Source organism: Sander lucioperca, chromosome 6 (assembly GCF_008315115.2).
Source record: "Sander lucioperca isolate FBNREF2018 chromosome 6, SLUC_FBN_1.2, whole genome shotgun sequence".
NCBI lineage: Eukaryota > Metazoa > Chordata > Actinopteri > Perciformes > Percidae > Sander > Sander lucioperca.
The window spans coordinates 18455305-18481714 of NC_050178.1; the positions used below are offsets into that span (position 1 = coordinate 18455305).

Consider the following 26410-nt stretch of genomic DNA (forward strand, 5'->3'; position numbering starts at 1 on the left):
AGGAGTCACTTACCTGTCCTATCAAAGAGCTGGTTTCTATACCCAGAAAAAAACATGATCCCACTGCTGTAATGTGGTCTCCAGGCTAGTGCCCCTTCTCCTGTATTTTTATATGTATATGTAAATATATGTAGAATAATATAATAATACAAAAAAGTAATCTGACTTTCTTTATCAATATGCATTTTACAGAAAAATAGCATTGGTTCAAACTTATATAAACTATATATCTCACAAATAACTGATTAATTTCCAATTAATTAATTAAACTTAATTAATCAAATGATGCAGAATTATGATACATGAAAGGTACGTTTATTGTGTAGTCGAAATTGCAGCCTCAAAATATTAAATGATATACAACTGACATATATTAAAAAAAAAAATGCTATCAGTAAAACTTTATTATTATCTTTTTTTAACAGCTGAGAGAGAAACAAAAAGAAGCTTTATAAACATTTTTATTTGACAAAATACTGCAGATTGTTTAAAGGTCCCATGGCATGAAAATTTCACTTTATGAGGTTTTTTAACTTTCATATGAGTTCCCCCAGCCTGCCTATGGTCCCCCAGTGGCTAGAAATGGTGATAGGTGTAAACCAAGCCCTGGATATCCTGCTCTGCCTTTGAGAAAATGAAAGCTCAGATGGGCCGATCTGGAATCTTCTCCTTATGAGGTCATAAGGAGAAAGGTTACCTCCCCTTTCTCTGCTTTGCCCGCCCAGAGAATTTGGCCCGCCCATGAGAAAGAGAGAGACATCATGGCTTGCAAACGAACTAAGCATGGCAGTTGGTCAAGGCCACACCCCCACCCTCCACCTTGCCCCCCCTCTCTCCTCCTCAATAGCATTTAAAGCTACAGACACAGAAATGCCACGTCCTAAGGAAAGCTCATTGTGGGACTGGCTCTAGTGGCTGTAATTCTGCACCAAGACTGAATTTCGGGAAAGAGACTTCAGATACTGTATTAGGGGACCACTAAGGTCTATATAAAAGCATCCAAAAAGCAGCATGTCATAGGACCTTTAAAGTTGAGTGAACAAGCTTTGCTAAACATACTCAGTTCATAAAAAAACAAAACAAGTTTAAACCTGAACAAGTGAAATTTATTTTGATGTTAGCAGTAAACAGCTTTAACCCAGTCACCCAGAACAACACACTGAAACAATGAGAGTAAAGATGAAACTCCGTCCATCCTAAACTTCACCACCTTCTCTTCCATAAAGTGCATTTTATTCAGGTAAGTATAGAACATTTTTACAGGCTTCACATACAAATTGCATTGACGGCTATTAAAAAGGAGAAGGCTGCAGGATAATACTTAATCACTATTATCACATGAAGACCTGTGTCACCAGAATGTCAGCTTCTCAGAGAACAGATAAGAGAGAGAGACTAAGAGATTCCCTTATTGTTGTTTTTAGGTATCATAAACCCCAGTGATTGGTGTCTCCACTCCAAAGAGCAACATGCTGATGTTGGCAAAAGTGTGTCATGGTCCTGGGTTTTGTTTAGTTTCCAGTTTTATTTTGTAGGCTAATGTCTTGTTTGACTTCCTGCCTTGTGTGTTTTCCCGCCTTTGTGATTGTCTGCACCTCCCTAACATAGACACTTAAAGAAATGGACGCCGTGGACTTCAACGGAGACCAGTGAAGTCTGTTAAAAGCACTTTTCCGGTGATGGCTGAGCGTTACTGCGCAGCCACCAACTGAGCTTGAAGGCGTAGATGTGACGTGAGCAACCTGTCTGAAAGTTGGAAGTCTTCTGGTAGCTGTGCCAAGAGAAATCTCAATCATTCAGAATCTTGCAGAGACAGAGAGCGTAGGTATATGTAAGGAGATAACATAGGCACAGGCTAATTATTGCTAACTAAAATGCTAGGTAACATTAGTAATTAAACTTAAACAGCTAATGTAAGTCCAAACTGCCTGCGAGCTTCTCCTGTACTATACGGTAATTCCTCTACTATACGACAGTAAGTCGCGTGGTTATGACATAATCGTTAGCCTATTTTTACAAAAACGTCTGCTATGGAGCCATAACGTGAGATACAAGGTAATGGAGCCTTTTATACATTGTTGTGTTTCTTTAGAAATAAACAGTGGACAAATAGAGTCTTTAAACACTTCAGATGTAAAGTTATTCGCTGTCAAAGTGGCACCAAAATGAGTAGGCAGTCAATGGAATGCTAACAGCGGGTGATGGCTTGTTAGCAACAAAATGGCTCCATAGGAGGTACGCTTTGTGGAGGCTGTCTTACCCCCTTGCTCCCTAGTATATGTCCTTGACGTTCCACTTCCGGGATTGCTCCGGTGCCGCAGGAAATTCCGCCGGATGCATGTATTTTCGCCGAATATACTCTCTTTGTGTTGGCATTTTATACTCCGGTGGATTTATGAGGACTATGGTTAACTGCTCCTCAGATCTCTGCAGGGTAAATCCAGACAGCTAGCTAAACTATCTGTCCAATCTGAGTTTTCTCTCGCATGACTAAAACAAACTTTGAACGTAAACATGTTCCACCAAAACAAGTTCCTTTTGCAGCGGCTCCGTGCCCATGACGATTGTGCGGACTGTGGAGGAGGGTCTGGCAAAGCGAGACTAGCCCCTCCCTAGCTTCGCATTGCCAGACCTTCCTCCACAGCGCCGCGGAGGAGGGTCTGGCTAGTCCACACAGCATTCCGGGATAGAAGAAAAACATGCTCTGGTTTATTGGCATTTCTTTAAACCAATTACAATCATCTTGGGCGGTGCTAAGCGCCGTGCATAGCAACTGTCACTCTGCAAAATAGCCTCGGGAAGGAACTTGTTTTGGTGGAACGTGCACATAGGGAGGCGAACACAAATAAAAGCGGAAGGTGAGGGACATCCAGCCGAAAATCCCCGATGTGATAACCTGTTCATCAGCCTTCATGCCACCTGTCTCTCGTTACAACCCCTCGTTGCCTTGTGTATTTAGTCTGTGTTCTCCCTGTGTTCTCCCTGTTCTCCCCCAGTGTCAACTTTACCAGCCTTCTCCCTAGCGCGAGTGTCTCTGTGTTCACTGTTCCTGGTTGTTCCCTGTTACCTCGTTGATGTTTGGGCGTCCGAGTTTCAGACTTGAGTCGCCGTCTCTGCTGCTAACGACACATGAGCTATAACGCCATCTCAGCTGTCCGCTCTCCTTTTTTGTCATTTATCTGTGGATGTAATAAGTGAGTGTATTATATACCAGGAGTGTAACGTGTGTGTTTGAGACAGAAAAAACTGTTTAGAGAGCAACAAGGCAATACTAATATGGTCTGCGACTCATTTGATGTGTGTATGAGTGCCATGAGAGTGAGAGTGTGCACACCAAACGAAAAAACAAAGAAATAATCAAAGTTGGGATGATAATTAAAGCAACATTTCTCGGCTTCAGAATCTGGACTCACCCACAGTCTCTGGTTTGATTTCTTCTTTGTTTAAATCATTCTTTCTTTGCTCATTATCCAGACTTTCTATCCAACATATTACAACTACTTCTGATTTTGCCGTTATCGTTTCTTTTCCTGAACAATAATTAAAACCATGTCCACCATGTTCATCGCGTCCAGCTGCATGTCTCAGGAACTCGTCCTTCAATCATTCAATCCGTTTCCATTTTTTTTATGTCCAGGACTGTTTCCCTAACAGTGAACATACAGTAAAGGGGAATTTGACCACACTGGTCTTTGTGGTTCTCAAGTTTGAAGAAGAAAACCTCGTCATCCTCGGATTGATCCTCAGGGAGGCCTCGACTTCTCACCACATTTTTCTTCCCGTCTCTGGAGCTGAAGGGATTCACACACCACTGTCACCGTCCACTGGTGTTATAATGTTGATTAATATTAAAGCTTTAGTAGTCCGACCTAGGGATGTTAATCATTTGACCGTTAACTGTCAATAAGAATTTTGAGTTTGAGTTTTCAGTTAAACAATAAGTTGCATTTTAAGCAGCTCTTTTTTTCTCTGCTCGTGGCTCTCTGCTGGACGGCGCTCACAGCGGAGAGCTACGTGCCACATGGCACTATATCGATGAGGACTGGTGGATTAAATTGTCCGTCCTACACACAAAGTATACCAGGTAGACGCACAGCTGACAACCTTGTAGGTGGAGGCGCTGGGGACAGGCTCAGACACGCCGCGGCGGACCGCTGTGGACTTGTGCCGGTAGCACAAGCGGTTCCAGGAAAGTGGCTGCATGTGTCCAAGACAATGCACGGAACATCGTGGCTGATCGACCAGTACAAGTCTGCAGCTGGACGCAGAAAGTGTCCCAGAGTCCTGGACGGGTGAACTGGGACTCTGTTGCTCGCTTGTCGGTTAACAGTTAATAGCCTAATCATTTGACGAGGGTCAGCTATCACCACAAAACGTTGGTCAGAGAACAATAACTAGCCCCTGATGAAGAGGAATGTTCTCAGGTTATAGGAGATACCTGCGGAGGTATTCTGAAGTCTGTGGATGATACCGATTTCTCATCCAAGAGATGTTTTGAAGTCCTAAAGGCTGACCATGAAGCTGCAGGTGTGATCCATCGCCATAAGAGGTGCTTGTCGGATGGTTAAACAGCTTCGGAAACCCTCTCCCTGCCTCCACAACTTTCCGACAGCGGCACTTGGGGACAGTCTGCGCCTGACTAACTTTCCGAAAATCCGACATTCACACCCATTTTACGCAGCAATTGGCCAGCTGTGTGGAGGTGAGCCATGAGCCGGGGATTGGACTTCTCTCTCAAGCTCTCTTTTGTCATCCTTACGCAGCCAAGTCTGTTTTTATTTTAAATTTACAAACACGTGCAACACCACGAATGTGTAGGAGAGACTGCCTGAAAATGTGCACCGTTATCCCCACAGTTAACGTGTCTCCCACCTTTCTATGATGGCCGTCCAGGCTCAGGAGATAGAGCAAGGCGGGTCGTCCACTAATCAAAGGGTGGATGGTTCGATCCCCAGCTCCTCCTGTCCACACGTCAATGTGTCCTTGGGCAAGACGCTGAACCCCAAACGGCTCCAGATGGTTGGATGGCAGCTCGGTGTGTGAATGGGAGAGTGAGTTGCAGAGTGCTTTATCAAGGCAGCCATTTAACTAAAAACACTTCTGCCTTCAAACTGCACTTTGTATGAACTTGCTCTTTTCTACCCTTATGGATCCAGGGTAAATCATAACAACAAAGTCCCAGAGGAGAAACATAAAGCAAGACTTTGAAAAGCATAAAGCTGGGGCAGAGGGGTTTTAACATTATGGCTGTCAGTCTGAGGACAGGCAGGGTTGTTGTTCAAAGTTGTAGCCTTGTACCATCATGGCAGTGGATTGGAGGGTTGTGAGTTTGGAAGTCATACTGTAGGATCATACCATCATGGTGCTTAAATCGAGGGGTGTTGTTAGAAATATCCACATCATCAGGAAGCCATTGGAGCCCTGAAGCGGTGTTGGGAGCCATAGGGTCGTACCATCATGATACTAGAGGGTCCTAAGGCTGTGGGTCGTACCATCGCTGGGGCTGTTGTTAGAAGTCATACGGCCGTACCATCATGGAGGTGGAGCGCAGGGAGTAGCTGGGGCCCCTGAAGTGGTGCCACTTGATGCCGTTGAGCTTCCTGATGTTGTGGCCGACGGTGTAGTAAATACCATTCAGGTTGGAGAAACCACAAGCGTCAAACCACCAACCTGATGGAGAGATGGAGAGAGAGAGAGAGAGAGAGAGAGGAGGATGATGAGGAAGATGAGGTGTGTGAGGAGCGAAGAAGAAGGGAGGGAACGAAAAAGAGAGGGATTATTAAGGGAGAAGAGGGGCAGATTGATGGAGTCTATTTGTACTTTCAAATAAACACATTAATGTCAGCAAACAACATGTTGTTAGTCAGTATATATGTAATATGCATATATAAAAACGGCCACTGGCCCCCTCACAGTGCTCTGTACGTGGCTTACAGTCACCTTTTCTCGGCGCAATTGAACTGTAAAGACGGCTAAACTTAACTTTTATGTGACCGGTCGACCGTCGCCGTAATTTCGTAGGATATTTATAGAACTTGTTCACGAGAATGTGTTTAAATATTTCCTTGGAACATTGTGGATGTGTCCTATCTTTACTTTTGTAAACACTTCAGTTCCCTCACTCACTCTTTCCTCATCTTTTCCTTATTCAACCCTGTTCCCTCTGTTGCTGCGTTTTCATCTTTGCCACTCTTTCTTTTCTCTTCTCTGTAAATTGCAGTAATTTGAAATGAATCACTGACTAACAGTGACCACTGGAGTCATTTGCCCAGAGAGTATGCGGTTTTGCAGGAACGATAAAGTTAATCGTTGATCGCAGCCCATCAAGGGGGGAGAACTAAAGAGCTGTTTGTGTTGGCATCGACACGAGGTGAGGGGTGACACATGCTTGCCTTTAAATATTTTGATCCGCAAACCACAAAAATATGGAGTCATCGCGGTTTTTCCTATTTGGTGAGATGTATGACTCTCTTCTATGTGATTTAAGGAAGGAAAATTAAAATTGAGTGGAAGTACGTAGGAGGGCGGAGCCAGGCTAGGTGTAACCCAGGATGGAGCGGAGATTTGAAGGCTTACCTCCAGTGAGCATCAGGGCACACTTGCAGTGGTCACAGTTGTCGTTGTCCTGGTCTCGGGTGCTGAAGCCGGTCCCGTGGGTGGTCAGGCTGCTCTGCCTCCCAGCTGTGCCGCTGTAACCTCTCAGATACAACCTGATTGACAGGAGACAGGGTGATCCATTGGCTGGCTGATCCATGAAATGAGCATGTGCAGTTATAAGATATGATAAGACAGAACTTTATCCCAAAGGGAAATTGCTGTGCAGTCGTTGCTGTACAAAGTAGAAAAGAGTGTAAATATAAAATATAAATAGATAGAGTACTTTATTAATCCCTATGGGAATTTTCTACTGTTACAGCAGCAGATAATGTGCAAAAAATATACTATATACTATACAGTATAAGAACACACACTACACACCACACTATAAGTGGGATAATTGTCTGTACAATGATCATTCACAACACTGAAATTAACCGTAAATTAACACTCCAAGCAGCCGGGCGTGGGTTTTGATTGTAATTTTGAGCGGAAGTACCAATTGCTCGCTAGAAACGATAAATGTCAGTTGGGTGTTGTGAATGATGAATGGTAGGATGCTCAAACTCCTGTGAACCAATCCTAGAGATAGACGCCACACTGGCTCTGTTTTATCATATCATCAGTGTGTACAGTATGTGTGTGTGTGTGTGTGTGTGTGTGTGTGTGTGTGTGTGTGTGTGTGTAACTGTTAGTTACCTGTACTGCTGTCTCTCACTGGTCAGTGTGAACCGGTCGTACAGGGAGTGGGCGGGGTTTCCCTCCCAGTCCCTCAGCTCCACTCTCAGAGAGTACTGACCCTGACTGGTCAGCAGGTACATCACTTCATTACCCAGCCAGTGTTCTCCAAACACGTCCCCGAAACCCTGCAGGACGGGAGGAGGTGGGGTTCAGTGATCCAAACATTTTTTATTCTGACCGTGACATTAGATTGCATCGCTCTCAAGGGACAAACAGACCATTTTGTATTCCCTCCAGCTCCTCTGGAAGTCAACGCTGCCGTTAAATCGCCGCTGGAACACCGTCCAGCCGCCACCGCTCGTTTCCATGTCGCAGAACACCTGGAAGAGAGGAAAAAATTTAAAAAAAAGTTTTTACACTTTGTTTTTACAATTTAGTCTGACACTTGTCACAGTGTTAGATACTGTAATAATCTAAATCAGGTCAAAATCGATTTAGAACTGGTTTGTTTGTATCCAAGTTTTCACTCGTACATGCAGTGTTGTAAAGTAATGAAGTACAAAGTATTTTGTTACTGCACTTAAGTAGAATTTTCACGTATCTGTACTTCACTTCATTATTTATATTTCTGAAAACTTTCACTTTTACTCCACTACATATCCTAAATAAAATGTATACTTTTACTTCACTACATTTCCCCTCAGCGTCTTTGTTACTCGTTACTTGCAATAAATGTTTTTGAACGTTGGAGTGAACAAAAAAAAAAATGAAAATTCTGTTTCTGTTTTTCTCTTTGTTAAGGTCAGACTTTGTGGCCTTGACCAACTGCCATGCTTCGCTCGTTGGCAAGCCATGATGTCTCTCTCTTTCTCACGGGTGGGCCAAATTCTCTGGGTGGGCAAAGCAGAGAAAGGGGAGGTAACCTTTCCCCTCATGACGTCATAAAGGGAAGATTCCAGATTGGCCCATCTGAGCTTTCATTTTCTCAAAGGCAGAGCAGGATACCCAGGGCTCGGTTTACACCTATCGCCATTTCTAGCCACTGGGGGACCATAGGCAGGCTGGGGGAACTCATATTAATGTTAAAAAACCTCATAAAGTGAAATTTTCATGCCATGGGACATTTAAGTACATTAAATATCAAATATTTTAAGACTTTTACTCAAGTAATATTCTAAAAGGTGACTTTAACTTCTACCAAAGTCATTTTCTGGTAAGATACTTGTACTTTTACTCAAGTATTGCTTTCAAGTACGTTATACAAGACTGCGTACATGTAGATCTTTGGTGTTTTTTGCCCCCAACGTCTCCTTCCAGGCAGCGCGGCAATGGTTATGTTTAGGGTTAAGGTTAGGGTTAGCTGCCTGGAAGGCGCCGTTGGAGGCAAAAAACACCATCAAGCGTACATGTATGACTTATAATTCTTAGACTGACTTGTAATTCTCACAATTTTACTCCCCTCCCCTCCCCTAGGGTTGGGTATCACCAATGATTTCCCAAATCAATTCCGATTCACAAGGTCCTGATTCAATTATATTCCGGATTCAATATCAATCAGGTTAGGGGAATTTCAGATTACAAATTACAATATAAATTTAGCTTGGATACAAAAGAGATCTTAAGAGAACTTCTGCTGTAATGTGTACAAGCAAGAAGCAACCCTCAAATGTTTTATTAATCAATACCAGATCACACACACACAAAGAAGGATTAAAATTGGAGAACTGATTATTTTAAGCCAGCTCTACCTGGCTCCATCATTATTGTTTTTTATTTTATTTTACTTACAATAGCCCTAATACACCGTCATACTATAGAGCTCTGACAAGAAGGAAAGCAGCAAATTGTCTTATCTGAAAAGCTGAAGAAACAGTTTGACAATTTTTCAGTTTTTGCTTTTTAAAGTGACACGAAAAAAAAAAAAAAAAAAAAAAAAAAGATTAATTTCATTTATAGTTAATATTATTATGTAGATTGAATACTACTCTGTTATGTCCAGTGTGTGTTTTCATCACATTGATGGGTCAGTCTTAACAAAACCACTGAGCTTTTCAAGCTCGGACACTTTGGCCTTTGTGTACATGTTCTGTTGTGAAAATGTAATAAATAAGATGAACAACTGGAGAACCTAGACGGAGGTTCAGCGGTCCTACCTGCACGGGTTCAGTCCTGTTACCGATGTAGATGTTATAAAGGCCGCTGACAGAGTGGCCCGCCTTGTAAGCATCTGCACAGTCCCTCCACATCTGGTCCCTGGGAGGTGACCCTGAACAGGCACACGCACGCACGCATGTGCACACACACACACACACACACACACACACACACACACACACACACACACAGTTAAACAGTCTGATAATAATATGACACATTCCAGGAGTTATTGTGTGATGACATAGTAATTTACTTTCCCTCAGCCTGCCGTCTCCACTTAATTTAGTTATTGCCTACATTTCCCACAATACCTTTATCCAGCTGCTACAGAAGTGTCTGTCTGTGCTATATGTTATATGTCTCCTGCGGCGGTACCATACGAACAGGAAATATTTAGGTGAATCATTGTTTAAAAAAAAAAAAAAAAAAAAAAAAACCTATTCTAGGGAAAAGAATAGATTTTAAAAATCGCCGCAAAAAAAGTCACGATGCATGCGATTTTCGATTCCCCCCCACCCCTACTGTATACGTAAGGACAGGCAACAGAGGAAGACGAGGCACCACATTTCATTACTAGAATAAATTACAGAAAAATGAAACAAAATGTAAAAAAAAAAGTAAATCAGAGAGCTCTTATTTTTATGATGGCTTGTCTAGATACACACGTGTGTACAGTACAGTTCAATTCAGTTTAGTTAAGAAAGGAACAGTGCACATTAATAAAAAACACATGCCAAAATAATTAACCAAAGGCTATTTTTCATCTGTATTCCCCTAGCCTTGATGTTAAAAGACTTTTTAAAATACAAAGTTTGGAGAAAGTGTGTGTGTGTGTGTGTGTGTGTGTGTGTGTGTGTGTGTGTGTGTGTGTGTGTGTGTGTGTGTGTGTGTGTACCTGTAGTAGTGGCCACCATGTTAATGAGTGTGTGGACAGACTCCATTAGCTGAGCCTGCTGCCTCTGCAGAGCAGTGTTGTTGCTGCTGGCGACCCTCAGCTGCCTCTCTAAAGACTCGATGGCCGTCATCTGCGCCCTGACGACAGACTGGGAGCAAACGGTTCGGTTCAGTCAGTGTGGACTTCATACATCAGATTTATAACAGTGATGAGCCCTCGTTTCTTCCTCCATCCATGAAAGTGGAGTTTTGATTTTTACTCTCTGGCTTTTGTTCATATTTTATGCACTTCACTTTATAATTATAGATTTTAATTTTTGTTTCGATTGATATTCTTTATGCTTATGTCAGCCAGCTGGGACTAGAGTAGAGTGAATGCGTAGAAACAGTTAAATAAATCCTCCGCACATTTAGATCTGTACAATTTACATTCATGAGGTCAGACCTCATGCTGTACACTGAAAGCTCGGCCTCATAAATGTTGCTAATTGATTCACATAAAGTAATCCTGGCGATATTTATAGTATATAGTTAAAACACATATAATATAATATAGTTGAGGCATTACACAAACACCTGTCCAAACACCTGCTGATGATGCTCATGGACTATACCTGCAGTCTGTTCTTCTCCTCCTTCATGTCCGCCAGCTCTCCTTTTTGCTGAGACTCCAACCTCTGAACTTTACTCTCCAAACGACTGATGGACAGACGGACAGAGAAAAAAAAGACTTTAGACACTCATCAACAGCAGACTCACAAGACATGTATATCACACAAAATCACACAAACGTCGACTCACAATGCAGCAATATCTGTTTGGTGCCAGTGTGCATTGTTCTCCTTCTTACAGAGATCTGGCCACAGGTCACATGACATCAAGAGATTTCCAAACAGGCTACAGAGGACTTTGATGTTTTAATGATAAAACCATTGCGTTGTAAAATAGGTTGTTTTGACGCCCCTACCAACAGGACAACAGAGTTTCTCTGTGCCTTCCAAATCTGCTATAAATTACTGTAAAAATAAATAAATCGGTTTATACTTTTGTGAATACAAAATTATGACTACAACACGGGTGAGGTAAGCGTCTTTGAGAACTTTAAAAAGTGATATATAAATCTGATGTATTATTATTAAGGTTTGGTTATGTTTAGGGAAACATTGTGGTTTTGGTTCAATTATGAACTTTGTTTAGGTTATGGGAGCTTCATCGTCATAGTTACAACATTAAACATGTGATTAAAGAGTCAGTCAACACCTCGTGAAGGTCTTGTGTTTGCTGACCTCCAGTACTTGCTGCAGTGATGTACAGGTTGCACTACAGGACACCGTGACATTAGGGCTGGGACGGTTACGCATTACCGCGGTCACGTGAGCTCGTCACCGTCATCACCGCAAAAAAACATTGGCCTGCACATGTCTGCACGTTGTGTCTAATGACATGGATTGTGTCTGACTCACTTTACGTCAACTTTGCTAACTCTTTTTCCTCTCTCTTTTCCTCACAGCGGCACTCGTACGCTACTCTCCGTTACCGCTCGCTCTCCTTGCGCGACCACAAGGGCACTGACGTCACTCACTTAAGGCACCCTGCCATTCTCGCTCTAACTTACGCTACTCTCGTGAGGGCGGTTGCGGTATACCGTGATACAGCGGGAATTTTTTGCTTTTCAACCGCGGTAAGAAAAAATCCATACCGTCTCAGCCCTACGTAACATCACTGCTGTGTGGTTACAGGTGCAACAGAGAACACAGAGAACATCGGTGGTGTCGGGTGTGACAACAGGGGGGGCGGTAACATGCCAAGATATACTGCAATGTGTCAACAAAGACAGTAAAGAAGAAAAGAGGAAAATACTTTGCAGCTTTGTCAATGTTCTGTGAGGAAGGAAATCCTTTCAACACGCGTTCAGACCAAAGAAAGCGCTCCTCCGATTGTCCGCAGTGTCATTGAAACGGTCCATTTGTGTGACGCCAAGTTGTGTTCTTTAACTCCCCAATGTAGCACAAGTAGACTTTAGTACTGACACAATTACTGTTTTCCATCAGATTGTTTATAGATCTCAACATTTCCGAACGCAATTGAAGACAGCTTCATTTCACAGAGAAAGAGAGAGAGAAAAGAGCCGGAGAGCTGTTCCACAAACTCCTGGGCAGTTCAATGCTTGTGTTTGGTGTTCCTTGTGGCAGCAATAGAGGCAGTGATGTTTCCTGTTTCCTGTACGGGACTCTCACTGTTAAATTGGTCTCAACTTTTCGCCGCAGACTTGGAGTTAAGCTTTTCTTTGAGAAAAGAACAAAGAACGGCACTGAAGTCATTCTTAAAAAAGGAAGGTGTGTTCGGAGTTTTGCCGACTAGCTCCCCTACCTTCTTCGTTGCTCTGGTTGGTTGTAGCGCTATCCTATTGCGTGCAGAGGGAATTTGAAAGACAACCGTTCATCCCGCCCCTCGAATTGAGCCCTGCCAATGGTGTGTTCCCAGACCCAACATGTTGATGTTGGTCTGGCTTGTCAGGCTAGAGGACCGCTGCAGTGTGTGTGAATGCAGCCTTAGACTTCAAAGATACACACAAGTAAGTTTGTAGTAAGTATGTAAAGAGAACTTTCTTTGTTTGTTCACAACATACTGTGTCTGGTAGAGGGCTTTGTCACATGAATGTCGTTTTGGGGAAACCTTTTGAAACGAGTGATGTTGTTTTTCTTGAAGGAAAGTCTCGATAAAACATCAGCAGTAAACTGATCAGGTGTTAGTTTCAGTCCTTCAGAAGCAGAGACAGACTTCTGATGTTCAACCATCATTTATGTTAAAATGAAAAAGTTATAGAAGACGTATAACATATAGCACAGACAGACACTTCTGTAGCAGCTGGATAAAGGCATTCTGGGAAATGTAGGCAATAACTAAATTAAGGAGTGGCGACGGCAGGCTAAGGGAAAGTAAAATACTATGTCATCACACAATAACTACTGGAATGTGTCATATTATTATCAGACTGTTTAACTGTGTGTGTGTGTGTGTGTGTGTGTGTGTGTGTGTGTGTGTGTGTGTGTGTGTGTGTGTGTGTGCTAACAGGAGGACAGAAATCCAAACTATTTGTACTACAAATCTGTCTGTAATGGCCCAAAGGTTGTTACTCCTGAGTTACTCCCTCCTGTTAGAGAGAGCCGTAAAACAGTGAAATAAAGATTAATAACCGCCCATCATTCTTTCTGCCAGAGCAGACTGCAGTTCACGTTATCTCTGCAGCTGAACCAGCAGTACAGCTGCTGGAAATAGACGCCAGCCCACAGTTAGATCAACAACGCGGGGGCCAAGTGAACGAAACCTGATGAAGGAGTGGCAGCGGCTTCAGAGGGAAACATGGGACACTGACACACTGATTTCCAGTTCACACTCACATTTCTGGCTCTGAGTGCAGAGAGCAGTAAGTGTGGTGGTGGTGGTGGGGGGGGAAAGTGTGGGGTGGGGGGGGGGGCTGTGGGAGTTGGGTGGGAATATGTGTCTCCATCTCCAATGTTTCCCAGAATAACTCACACTCTGTGAGTGATAAATACGTTGTGCTGTTGTCCAATATCAGGAAAATACATTATTTGAAATGAAATATCTCATTACCTTCTGTATGAGTAGATTCATCACTAACGTTCAGGGACTTAATGTCCCAATTAATTTCCTGCTGCAAGATTAATTACCGCAGTTTACAGTAAAACAAGTCGCCATGCGACAAGCTTAGCACAGAATATGTGCTGTTAAGAGAAGAATGTGCTACAGTTCATCCTGAGAGGAACATGAACGTTTGTACAAAATGTTTTGGTTTGTTTTTAAGCATTTCACCTCATGGTGGCGACAGAGGTAACGTCGGTTGACCAGCAAAGTCAGCAGGGTTGATCATCTGGTTACCATGAATGTCTGTACAAATACATCAAGTAGAGAGAAGTAGATAGTATTTCACAAGATACGTGAAAACTGTGTTGGCACGGGAGGAAAAGTCAGGGGATGAGGAAAGGATTCATCCTCTGGGAACCGTGAACACCTGCACAAAATTTCATCTTCATCCATCAAATTGTCGTTGACATATTTCAGTCTGGACCAATGAGGTTTACCAGCCCTGCAGGAGGATGATAGGCCAGGAGGATTTAGGCTCCCCTGTTCTCCTGTGAATATCAGTACATTAACACCCCATACAGAAAGAACTGTATGCATTTATTGAACTGTATGCACTTTACATGCACTTTATGGACTGCTGATGCCCTGAAATACTGCCACTTTGATTGTTTTTAAAGAACTGATTTTATTATCCTATTTCTTATCCTATTTATTCTATATTTAAACCTTGTTTTTTTTTTATCATAGGCTAATGAATTACTGCCACTGCCATATTGCTGGTCCTGAGAGTGAATTTCGTTCTCCGTGTGTCTAACATGCTGAATGACAATACATTAAATTGAATTGAATGTAATGTGAGATCTGTTAATATAATATCCGTTAGCCTTTCTAACCACACTGTAGAACCTGAAGTCCAGTTTGTGTTGAAGTGTAGCTGACAAGAGTCAGACGTGACCCTCCACATGTGGCTCTGTTCCACCTGTGAGTGGTATCACTTTACATCCGTAGGTGAGACGTTGGTCACAATGGGAGCTGAAACACATGACCAGCTGCTGGTTCTGATCACTTCAACATGCTGACCTGCACATGAACGACCCAACATCATTCAGTGGGATGAGGACTGATGGGGAGCCACTGATCGCCGTGGTGCTGCGGTTTGTACAGCATGAGTGTGTGTGTGTGTGTGTGTGTGTGTGTGTGTGTGTGTGGATTAATGAGTTTGCACACATCCCCAACTACATCCAAAACACAGAAAATAAAGCTGACTCTTTCTAAAAAGTATTTTTCTATTTGAACACAGATATTAAATGTTGAGTTTAGGGCTGCAACTAACAATTATTTTCATTGTCCATTAATCTGCTGATTATTTCTCTCGATTAATGGAGTAGTTGTTAGGTCTATAAAATGTCAGAAAATGGTGAAAAATGTGGATCATTGTTTCCCAAAGCCCAAGATGACGTCCTTGAATGTCTTGTTTTGTCCACTACTCAAATATATTCAGTTTACTGTCACAGAGGAGTGAAGAAATATTCACATTTAAGAAGCTGGAAGCAGAGAATTTGGACTTTTAAAATTAAAAAAGACTCAAAAGATTGATCAAATATCAAAAAAGTTGGCGATTAATTCAATAGTTGACAACTAAGCGATTCATCTTTGCAGCTCTAGTTGTGAAACTACAACAAAGAACTATGAGAAAATGAAAACCAGGAAATTATAAATTTAAGGGACCTTAAGTCTGATGTGTTTCATAAAGCATCAAACCGTTTTTTAGTACGTCAAGAGTGCAAAAACCTGAATGTGACTAACAAAAACTAAAAGTTCATCAGTGTTATGTTCATGCTTTTATACATGTTTTAACAGCAACGTTTACACTTTTTTATTGCTAGGTAATGGTAAAAGAAATGCCAGATTCTTAGGTAAAAAATCCGACACTGTCGCACTGTTGCCTTCATCCCATAGTGGCTCATCGGCCTGACCATTACCCAAAATAATCAGAACCAGCTCTCTGAACACATCATTGTCATATTTTAAGGTAAAATGCTCCGCGGTTGTGAATTGTTCCTATCTTTAAGGCTTTTAGGGACCTCTCAAAACACACCGGATTATCTCAAGAATGCTTTCTCACCAAGTCAAAACTAGACTGTTTTTCTTATTTCTTACTCTTTTTATTTAGCTATATTTTGGAAAAATATGACCTTTGAGAAGTACTGTGCACGCAGAGGAGTCCACGTACCTAAACAACTAAATAACTTGCTTGTCAGAGTCTTCATAAGTAAGACTTATATGAGCATTTCCTGATCTGCCACCTCTGTGGTTAAACTGTGGTTACGTTTAGGTCACTTAAACGAGTGGGTTAAGGTTAAGGTTAGGCAACGATCATGCTAAGGGTTAAAAGAAACCCTGATAATTGTTGGCCCAACAGTCCACCTAAACCTCCCTGATGAGGTATTCACTCTGCAATAAACAGTGAATTTAAATAAACTCAAAGCAAGGACAGAAGTGGAACTGAACAGCGTGAATTAAAGTGAAGATACATCTGCATTGTTCAGCCAACTTGGAGTGAAAAAAATCCTCTGAATGATCGTAAGGAGATGAGAAGAAAAAGAGAGAAGTTTGTATGAAAAGAACAAAAACAGAAGCACAGCTCCACACAAGACAGCTGGAGCTTACGTGGCTTGTTAGCAACTTAAAACATCTGTTCAACAAACACCGACTGCGAGAAGACTCCCCCAGTCGTTCTACCGTAAACGAAGACATGTGCCCCCTGAGAGTTAATTAAAGAGAAGAGTTAACACTCAATGTTAAACCTCTCACACTGGAACACACGCACACACACACACACACACACACACACACACACACACACACACACACACACACACACACACACACTCTCGCACACTGGGTATCTGCCTCTCTGTTTGTATTATATCTATTACTGTAACAGAGAACACGCTTGATAATTACTCTGCATGTTTTACCGCTCAGCGCACCGTCCAACTTCACCTCACCGTGAAAAATAGTGAAAATATTGTGATTCCAAATATTGGCGTGTCTCGCAGCAACAGCTGTGGACATATTTCCATCATCTCTAATGACTTGCTTGTATTTCAAATGTTCTCACTGTTATAGTTGTGAAATAACTGATAAGGCTCTTGTCTCCCTCCCCCCCTCAGCCTTTCACTCCACTCAGGGTCAATTCAACTGTTTTCAGACATCACCCACAGATTATTGTTCGAAGCAGTGTATTTCTGTGTCCTAAAACATGTCTGCACAGGATTTAAAGTGCTCATATTATGCTCATTTTCAGGTTCATTAATTGTATTTTAGAGGTTGTACCAGAATAGGTGTATGTGGTTTAATTTTTAGAAAACACCATATTTTTTGTTGTACTGCACATTGCTGCAGCTCCTCTTTTCACCCTGTGTGTTGAGCTCTCTGTTTTAGCTACAGAGTGAGACATCTCACTTCTGTTCCATCTTTGTTGGGAGTTGAACATGCGCAGTAAGGACTGCTAGCTAGTCAGTTGCAGAGCATGAGGGAGTGCCATGCTAGCAGCTAGGCGAGCATTATAACGTGTGTTACAAAGTGATGCACGTTCGTCACGGAAGTAAAGGCTGGACTACAATAGAGCTGTTTGGAGCAGTTAGTGAACAGTGTTTTCTGTTGGAGATGGTAAGTCCCTTTGGGGTGGACTTTGGGCTTTTTCACTTTGTAAACCTATAATGTGCACACAAAAGATATATAACATAATAAAGGAAAGGGGAAAAGCCAAAAAGCACAATATGAGCACTTTAAAACAATAGAAGCTAATTATGAAATTTATTTTGCCTTGAAAATGCCCTTAAAGGACAATTCCCGCGCAAAATTAACCTAGGGGTTAATAATATATGTGTAGTGAGTCGAACGTTCTCTGGTATCTGTTTTCATGCTAATCGAATGCGTCTCTAGCTTTAAACAAGCTACCGCAAACCGGTGGTTAGCTGCTAACGCTAGCTTTCAGGGCAGATGGTAAATCGCTATTTTATACCATTAACAAGGCTCAAAATAGCACCACACTTCAACGGAAGCATAATGAGGGTCCCTACATGTAAATCGAAGCATTGAGAACTTTGTAAGTGTACAGACAGTTTATTAAAAAGATAGATTATAAAGATAGTAGCGTTCATGTTTACATGCGGGCGCCATCATGACCAGTCGAATTACAAACGCTGTGTTTGAGCTATGTTACTGGTTACTGGTTGCACGATGTTCGTCGTTTAACTGCTCATGACTGTTTTACAAGATGGCGCCCGCATGTAAACATGAACAATACTGGCTTTATAATCTATCTTTGTAATAAACTGTACACTTACAAAGTTCTCAATGCTTCGGTTTACATGTAGGGATCCTCATTATGCTACCGTTGAAGTGTGGTGCTATTTTGAGCCTTGTTAGTGGTATAAAATAGCGATTTACCATCTGCCCTGAAAGCTAGCGTTAGCAGCTAACCACCAGTTTGCGTTAGCTTGTTTAAAGCTAGAGACGCATGAAAAACATGTCCCAGAGAACGTTTGACTCGGTACACATATGTTATTAACCCCTAGGTTCATTTTGCGCCAGTATTGTCCTTTAAAGCTGAAACTTGGTTAACAGTAGGCTGTCTGGGTGTTAGATGGCTGTGGTGCAGAGACACAGGAGAGCTTTGGACAGACTTTACAATATACTTTATCACTGGTCATGATAAACAGTGTGTTTGGTTTCTTTCTTAAATATTTAGAGATGTATTAATGTCTTCATCAGAGATTCAGACAGTAGGAAGATAAAAGGTAATGACGTAAGAGAGACAGGACAATTAACATGTCAACATGTTCAGATTCTAACTATGGACACTGACTTGATTAACTCATATTAAGAGTTAATTCGCAAAATATATATTTTCCTAAATCCTGTTTTCTTTGTTTTGGTGCAGTCCAAGGAACATCAATAAAACTGGTGTTGTTTTTTTCTTTTATTTCATCTGTTTTTGCAGATGAACTCTTCATATGTTAACTTTTGTTTTTGTATCCTCAGGGGTGCACTTTTACCGGGAGGTAACTTTTGCCTGATGTACTTCCTGTTCCAGTGGCAGAATGTCTTCCCTGCTCCAGTTTGTTTTTTCTGGTATGGTTTTAAATTTCAGTCTTTTTTATTCATTTATTCAGTTTGCTTGTTTTTACTTTGTGCTCCAACTGTGCAGTCATTGCAGACCCTGCCACTCCTATCTGCCGGCCTTCCGTCAGCAGAATCACTTTAGCTCATCCTCGCCGCTCACCTGTTTCCCATTCCCTCATTAGATCCCTAGAATATTTGGCAGTCCACATCCACTAGCTCTCTGCCAGACTGGCTTTGTGCCTTAGCTTTCCTGCGTTCACATTATTGCCATTATTGCCTTGTCTGTTTTTTGATCCTGATTTAGTTTTTGACCCAGCCTGTGGATTTCAGATTTTGCCTCAGCCTGACCTATCTGTTCTTGGTTTTACTGCCTGGATTTTTTGCATCCTTGTACTTTTTTTCTAAATAAAGACTCTTTTCTTTTTACCTCCTCAGTCGTGTTCTTTGGTTCTTTATGTCTTTATGTCTTTAAACTGTGGCAGTTTTTGTTTGAATTCCAATATTATCATGATTATATTTCATCCCTATTTATGTACAGTATATTTACATACATCCCTATTATATATTAGATTGTCAATATGCTCACATATTACACATTTCACACAAAGAGAAAAAAAAAGGTCAAATATGGCAGGTATAAGAAGATGTTTCTAACTAGCTTTTCCAGCTGTTAAAGGGGACTCATACACTTCGCTGTGAGTCGGAGAAAGTCAGTTGATACATGTGTTTTATTTTCCACTTTCAGAGTTAGATCCAAGATGGCAGCCTCTGTGTTCTGCTGGAAGTACATTGAGAGCATCTAAAAAAACAGTGTTGTGTGTGAACGAGCTAAAAAAGCCGCACTCATTGAACGTATCCGTTTGTAACCAAATAAAACGAGAACGTGAGCATTGTTCACTGTCGCAAGAGAACCTTATCTCAAACGCTAACCATGGGGAGGGGGGGGGGCGCTACGCATTCTAACAAGAGGGAACACTATGGGCAGACTTCCACACAAAACCTGCGTTGCTTGTGCAACTGGCAATTCAGACGCAGCTACCCATACTGCTGATGTCAGTTTATATGCATTTTTGAAGGAGTTTCATCAAAAATCTAGAAGGTTTTACTGAAAAAGAATAGCTCGGAGCAGATCATTTAAAGTGCTCATATTATGCTTTTTGGATTTTTCCCTTTCCTTTATTGTGTTATATATCTTTTTTGTGCATGTAATAGGTTTACAAAGTGAAAAAGCCCAAAGTCCACCCCAAAGGGACTCCAACAGAAAACACTGTTCACAAACAGCTCCAAACAGCTCTATTGTAGTCCAGCCTTTACTTCCGTGATGAACGTGCGTCACTTTCTAACACACGTTATAATGCTCGCCTAGCTGCTAGCGTGGCACGTCCCTCATACTATGCTTCTGACTGGCTATTAGTCCTTACCTAGGTACTGCTCATGTGTGACTCCCAACAAAGATGGAACAGAAGTGAGATGTCTCACTCTGTAGCTAAAACAGAGAGCTCAACACACAGGGTGAAAAGAGGAGCTGCAGCAATGTGCAGTACGACAAAGAATGTATGTTTTTTGAAAATTAAACCATGTAAACCTATTCTGGTACAACCTCAAAATACAATTATGAACTTGTAAATGAGCATAATATGAGCACTTTAAAAAACACTGAACGTGAACTAGTTCCGGTCATTTAATCTGTATGAACTGAACTGTAAGTGTGAAATTGCACAACACGTTTAAATAAAAACAAAAAAAACCGTCAAATTCCTTGTATGTGTACACATACTGATTTTGAAATTGTTACTCCTAAAGTGTGTCTATAGAGCATTATTGAGTGTCTAATGTTCAACAGATTCAGACTTGAAGCGAGATTTGGAAGCAGTGAAGTTTCCTACCTGTTCTTGTCTCGCAGCTGACTGATCTCCGAGGTCTGCAGCAGCAGCTCCTTCTCCAGCTTGTTGGTGGACAGAGAATTCTCCAGCAGCTGGATCTCTATTCGAGACGTGTGGTTCAGCACCTGGTGGAACACATTAAACATAAACGTTAAACATTCAAACGAGGAAATCTGCTTTCAGGTGACGAGGTCAGCAAAGTGGCGACTGGTTACCTTGGCTTCCACCACATTGAGTTTGCGAGTCTGCTCCGCTGTGTGAGTGAGCAGGTTCGTTCCGATCGCCAGCATGGTGGCCGTTTGGTTGTGGACGACGTGTGACGGTATGTTAGTGATGCCCGGCTGCACGCTCTTCTGAATGACGTTCTCCAACTGAGGACCAAAAAGACAAACACATTAAAAGGATTCAGAGTATGTGATGTGATAGCAGCATTAAAAGGTAAAACTGTCTGCGAAGAAAGACAGAAACAAGATGGACAATACAGAAAGGGAAGGACAGAATAATAGAACAGAAACAAAAGACAAGGCTAACACTGGACTTTAATTAGTCTGGATCAACGGAAGTACATTTCCAGGATAAAGCCTGACAGGCTTTGCCCCCCCCCCACCCCCGCTTCAGCTCTCTGTGTGTTGCCGTTCTCAAAATCCATTCGCTACAGAAACAACAACAAACTTTGAACTAGCAAGCTACAGTTTCGAAAACAACTGGATGGTGCAACAAGGCAGGCCTGCTTGGTTCTTTCGGGGACTGATTGTAAAGATTTACAAAGAATATGTTTACGGCATTTACTCTCTAACTGGACGTTTTGGGACCGTTTGGTGGGATTGTTGTGGACGAAGTACACACGGAGATACACTGTTAAGATAAATTCAGGTTTACCCATGTATCCAGCTAATTTATATAGCTTTGTTTCACCAGAACAAGTTTTTTCCTGAGACTATTTTTGCAGAGCCACCGTCGCTGCGTCCAGAGCTTAGCGACGATTGTAATTGGTTTAAAGAAATGCAATGTCTTCTATCCTGGTATGTATCTGTGATGTAGCCAGACCGTACTCCACAACGCTGTGGAGATGAAGTCTAGTCTTGCATTGCCAGACCTAATTTATTCATTATTATACCATGGTCTGGGTGAATACCCGATTCTGATTGGCTGGATTGGATTGGATGTCCATAAAAAAGTTTTATAGGACACCTACTAAAGGAGTTCCAGTAAAACTGACTGTTTACTGTTCTAAATTAATGAGCTACATTAAAACAAAAACTAAATCTGAATATCTAACAGTGAGTGTAGTCTTTCAGAGCCTCGTCCTCTGAACACCAAAGGATGGCGATAACAAACAGGCTGCAAGAAGTCAGTTCACTCCAGTTCCGTTCACTGTTCAGGTCGGTACTTCAGGCTGCGGCCAACAGTAACGTTACACATCGCGAATCCAATCCAAAGTCGTTATATTGTTTTGGGGACAATGACATGGCTGGATAGCTAGCTTGTCTTGTTCAACATACTGTCAAATTATTTGTACTGATTGCCAACTGTACACAATGTTACTGACTTTGGATCTTGCTAGCGTAGCTTTAGCTCTCTGTCTCGGAGCTGAGCTGAAGGTTTCTACGAGCTGAGCGGACTAGAAATATCTGCTGTTGCTAAGGGTGGCAATTCGTATCTAAGGTCCGTTCTATTCCCTGGAGCAGTGACCAACGTTTCCATTGTATAAGAACCTTACGGAATGGGAATGATTGTTTCAGGTATTAGTCAAAGTTATTGTTTGGAAAAACTTTAGATGTTGATTGTAAAACGTATTAAAATGTGAGTTAATGTTTGAAAAATGTTTTGGCAAGTGACCATGGTATAAGCAGGTTAATGCCCTTCAATGTGTCCATTGTCAGGTATTTCTTTCCAGCTCTCAGCGAAGGCGGTCGCTTTTTCTCCCTCTCCCTCCCAGGCCTACCCTGCTTGCTATCTTGTCTTGTGTTGTCTACTGTTAACTTTTTAGAGACTCTCCCTGCAAGGCTCTACAAATACCTAAAAATCATGGAATTGATTAACTGGTCTCTCAACGCAATTGACACTGTATTCTCGAGGAGGAGCACTGGTTCGGGTGAGCCAGCATGTCCTGACAGGACGTTTGCTGCGGGGTATACGATGGACGGCTGGGAGAAACGGCGTGTCGTGTGTCTCTCTGCTCCTTCCGTGGAGGACGTTGAGGATATCTACCTATTTGGAACCCTGATAACTGGAATGTTGCTGATTGGAGGATGCTTCGCTCTGGTTTATCGAAGAATTGGAAAGACTTTGGTAGCTGTCCAAAGCCCAAGGAAGCTGCCTGGCCTGACTAAAGCTGTCGGAAAAGCGATCAGTTTGCAAACTGGGACTATTAATCGCGTGATGGAATACAACATGGTAATGATGACCCGCGGCTTGGTTACCATCATGAGGAAGGTCATGGATTTGGAAACAAAAATTGACCAGTTGAACAGTGTGTAGTTGGACAATAGAATGAATGTTTAAATTAGAGCAGCCATTCGTGTAGACAAAACAAATTTTATCTTTCGGCTCCCTTATCCTGAACGGCCTTGCCAAGGCCGTCTCTTGGAACAAACAGTCACCCTGTTGGGGCTCTGCAAGCGAGACTCTCTTGGTTCCTCCCCCGTCTTCCCCACTGCCTGCTGATTGTCGTATCGGCTCTGGACTGTTCAAGGGTGTCACCACGGCAACGTGCTGTGTCACCACGGCAACGTGCTGTGTTATCGCTATAACATTCTGCGGACTGGGACACTATTGGGACTGCCGGGCTGTGCGTTTCTCAGCAGGCCAAACTCCCCAACCTACCCTCTCCCGAGTCCCACGCCTTCGCCGCTAAATGTGCAACTGTACATTAGACAACAGTTATGTTATGTTCAGCAGTGCAAATGTACTGCTTGTGTGCTATGTGCTGAGGTGTTTTTTTCCTGTTCCCACACTGTTCTTATCTTTATGAGGATAGTCTGAGAGTTGTTTTTTTTTCCCCTCTCCTCTCCTCATGTCATGCTGTATCTGTCCCTGCTATGTTATGTTATGTATGTGATTATTATTATTATTCAGTCAACTAATAAGCAAAATACCAGTGCAACAGTGCAAATATACTGTTTGCGTGCTTTAAATGTGCTCCTGCGAGAGTTGTGTTGAATGTTTTGGATGTAAAGCGCTTTGAGCTGCAATCGATGTATGAAAGGCGCTATACAAATAAAGCTATGTTATGTTATGTTATGTTATTAATGAACTGCGCGTCGGACGGTTCACGCCTCGCCGTCGTCCATTAATACCTGACAATGGACACCTCGAACGACATTAACCCTTACATAATTAATTTCTTTCCACATCATACAGTAACTTTGACTCATACCCTCGTTGTGTTACGTCTATCCAGAAGCTCAGCATTAAAATACTGCATACTGAGCACCAACACCACCCACTCAGTGCATCAAGTTCACCAAATCAAACATGTCAAGAGGTCTGGTATATAAAGACGCAGGTCTCTCCATCTCTGGGAATATCAACCGGTGCCAACTCGCACTGCCATGCTGTGACCTTTAACCCCTGACAAATAAATAATCCATCCACTCAGCCATCTATTCATCCCTCAGACTCCACGTCTTCAGGCTATCAGTGCCACTGAGAAGTACAGGCAGTTGATAAATATATCGTTGGACCAACAAACAGATTGGTCCCGGTGGGACGGCCAGTTACCAATGAGGCTGTTCGATGAGTCAGTGGGAGGACAAGTTAAGGCCACAATGCCCAGATCACATATTAGTCTGGATCACTTTACTTTCATTTATCAGTGGCAGGTCATATCAGCTGTCACTAACTAACTTACTTTACTAACTTACTTTAGTGAGTAACTTGATGACAAAACGTGTCTGGTTTGTGGGTTTTCTGCAAGAGAGTTTACGTGAGAACGAGCGTCTCTGTAACGCCACAGTGCAACCATGAGTGGAGTTTCTGTAGTTCCAACAAGTCCAACAGAGTGAGACGTGCTGCTCTCTAGCTGATCGTGTCACGTCAATTTCAGAAGTTCCATTCTTACAATCAAACTCATTCATTCAGTCATATTATATTAATAATTTATGCTCATTAACCTTATATATTTCGACCAGGGCCTTCAGTATTTCCAACAAGTAGCTCATGAAAAATAAAATGCGTCAATCTCATTGTTGTTTGTGTCATTACACACAGCTCAGTCAAAAGAGACAATAAGTATGAACACAAATGGTCATCAATGACAAATTAAAACAATAACCAGAAAGTAGAGGAGGTTACACGACCCTTTGCAATCATTTTAATAAGGTAAAATGTTCATCACAGGAGATGTGTGTCAGATTTCTTTGGAAACAGACACACAGGACAAAGAAATCTCCTGAGTTTAAGTAACGAAATGCAAAAGGCTTGGAAACACCACAAAGGCCATTTCAATGTGGCTGAAATGTGTTTGTTATGACTGCTGAAGGCTGGCAGCTGATTAATTTTTCATAAGTGCTGACTAATCCTGACCAACTTCATGTTATCATGCCTTTATTCCTCGCAACGGCTGATGTTATCCACACTGATTGACTTTATCGCATTCATCAGTCTTCATGTTACTCATTTTCATGCGACTCAATTAAAGTTACTCATGTGTTATTATGTTTAGCTTGCTTCAATTCAGCTTCAGATTAAACAAGCGTCGCTCTGTTCAATCAGAAAATGATTTGACGATCCGTATCGCAGCCGTCACAAATCCAAGTGGCCTTTTACAGGGACTTTTGCGCGAGTAGGCATAGTGGAACCTGGAACAAGGAGGGAAAACATCAGATGTTGCGATGCAGTGGGAAAGCTAATCAAATAATCAAACAAGGAGAAAATTGGTGGAACTTGCTGGTTCGTTTCTCCCTCCGTGCTCTGCTTCCTGAGATGCTGCGTGGATAAACTTTGACGAAAGCCAAAACTTCCACCTGGCTGCTGCACAGCCCAAACAGCAGAGAAACAGAGGGGGGAATAAAGGCTGTGGTATAGAAAGTTTTGAACAGAAATATGTTGTCAGTGGGTGAGAGTGAGAATAAAGGAGAACATAGAGAATTCAGAATAATCGAAATAAGCAAGAAAAGTTCAGCAGGTTCTTTTTTTGGTTTTGTTATTTTTTTGTCGAATCTCTAGAGACGCAATGTGCTGACTTTTTAATTGACCCTTACTTCCTGCTGTAGGATTAGAACTACACACACACACACACACAATTAGAAGCTACACAAGCTGACCGACAAGCTCTGGGACTACACAGACAACCCCACGTATGGAGGGCTTGTTTCTGAGATGCTAACTCAAACCACATGTTGGCTTCGCTGTGTTCTGGCCCTCTGGGTGACTTCACAGAGAGAGAGGGAGAGGGGGAGAGGAAGGGGGGGGGGGGGACTGGGTCACCAAACAGCCCCGATAAGAAGACTGACGTA

General features: G+C 42.2%; 1 protein-coding gene and 1 long non-coding RNA gene across 2 annotated transcripts in view; one reads left to right on the top strand and one right to left on the bottom strand.

The window, feature by feature from the left end:
• Positions 1 to 3968: 3968 nt before the first annotated feature.
• Positions 3969 to 26410, bottom strand: part of angpt4 (angiopoietin 4) — a 71074-nt gene continuing 48632 nt past the window's right edge. Inside the window, exons 2-10 of the mRNA XM_031277249.1 lie at positions 21167 to 21322; positions 20955 to 21076; positions 10944 to 11028; positions 10331 to 10478; positions 9432 to 9544; positions 7557 to 7658; positions 7297 to 7463; positions 6577 to 6710; positions 3969 to 5670 (exon numbers count right to left, since the gene is read on the bottom strand). Coding sequence (XP_031133109.1) covers positions 5510 to 5670; positions 6577 to 6710; positions 7297 to 7463; positions 7557 to 7658; positions 9432 to 9544; positions 10331 to 10478; positions 10944 to 11028; positions 20955 to 21076; positions 21167 to 21322 — 1188 coding nt within the window. The 3' untranslated portion in view covers positions 3969 to 5509. The remainder of the gene's footprint in view (positions 5671 to 6576; positions 6711 to 7296; positions 7464 to 7556; positions 7659 to 9431; positions 9545 to 10330; positions 10479 to 10943; positions 11029 to 20954; positions 21077 to 21166; positions 21323 to 26410) is intronic.
• Positions 6488 to 24625, top strand: LOC118495247. The gene is made up of 3 exons (XR_004897575.1): positions 6488 to 6541; positions 24053 to 24059; positions 24613 to 24625. It is a non-coding gene; the product is annotated as an uncharacterized LOC118495247 (long non-coding RNA).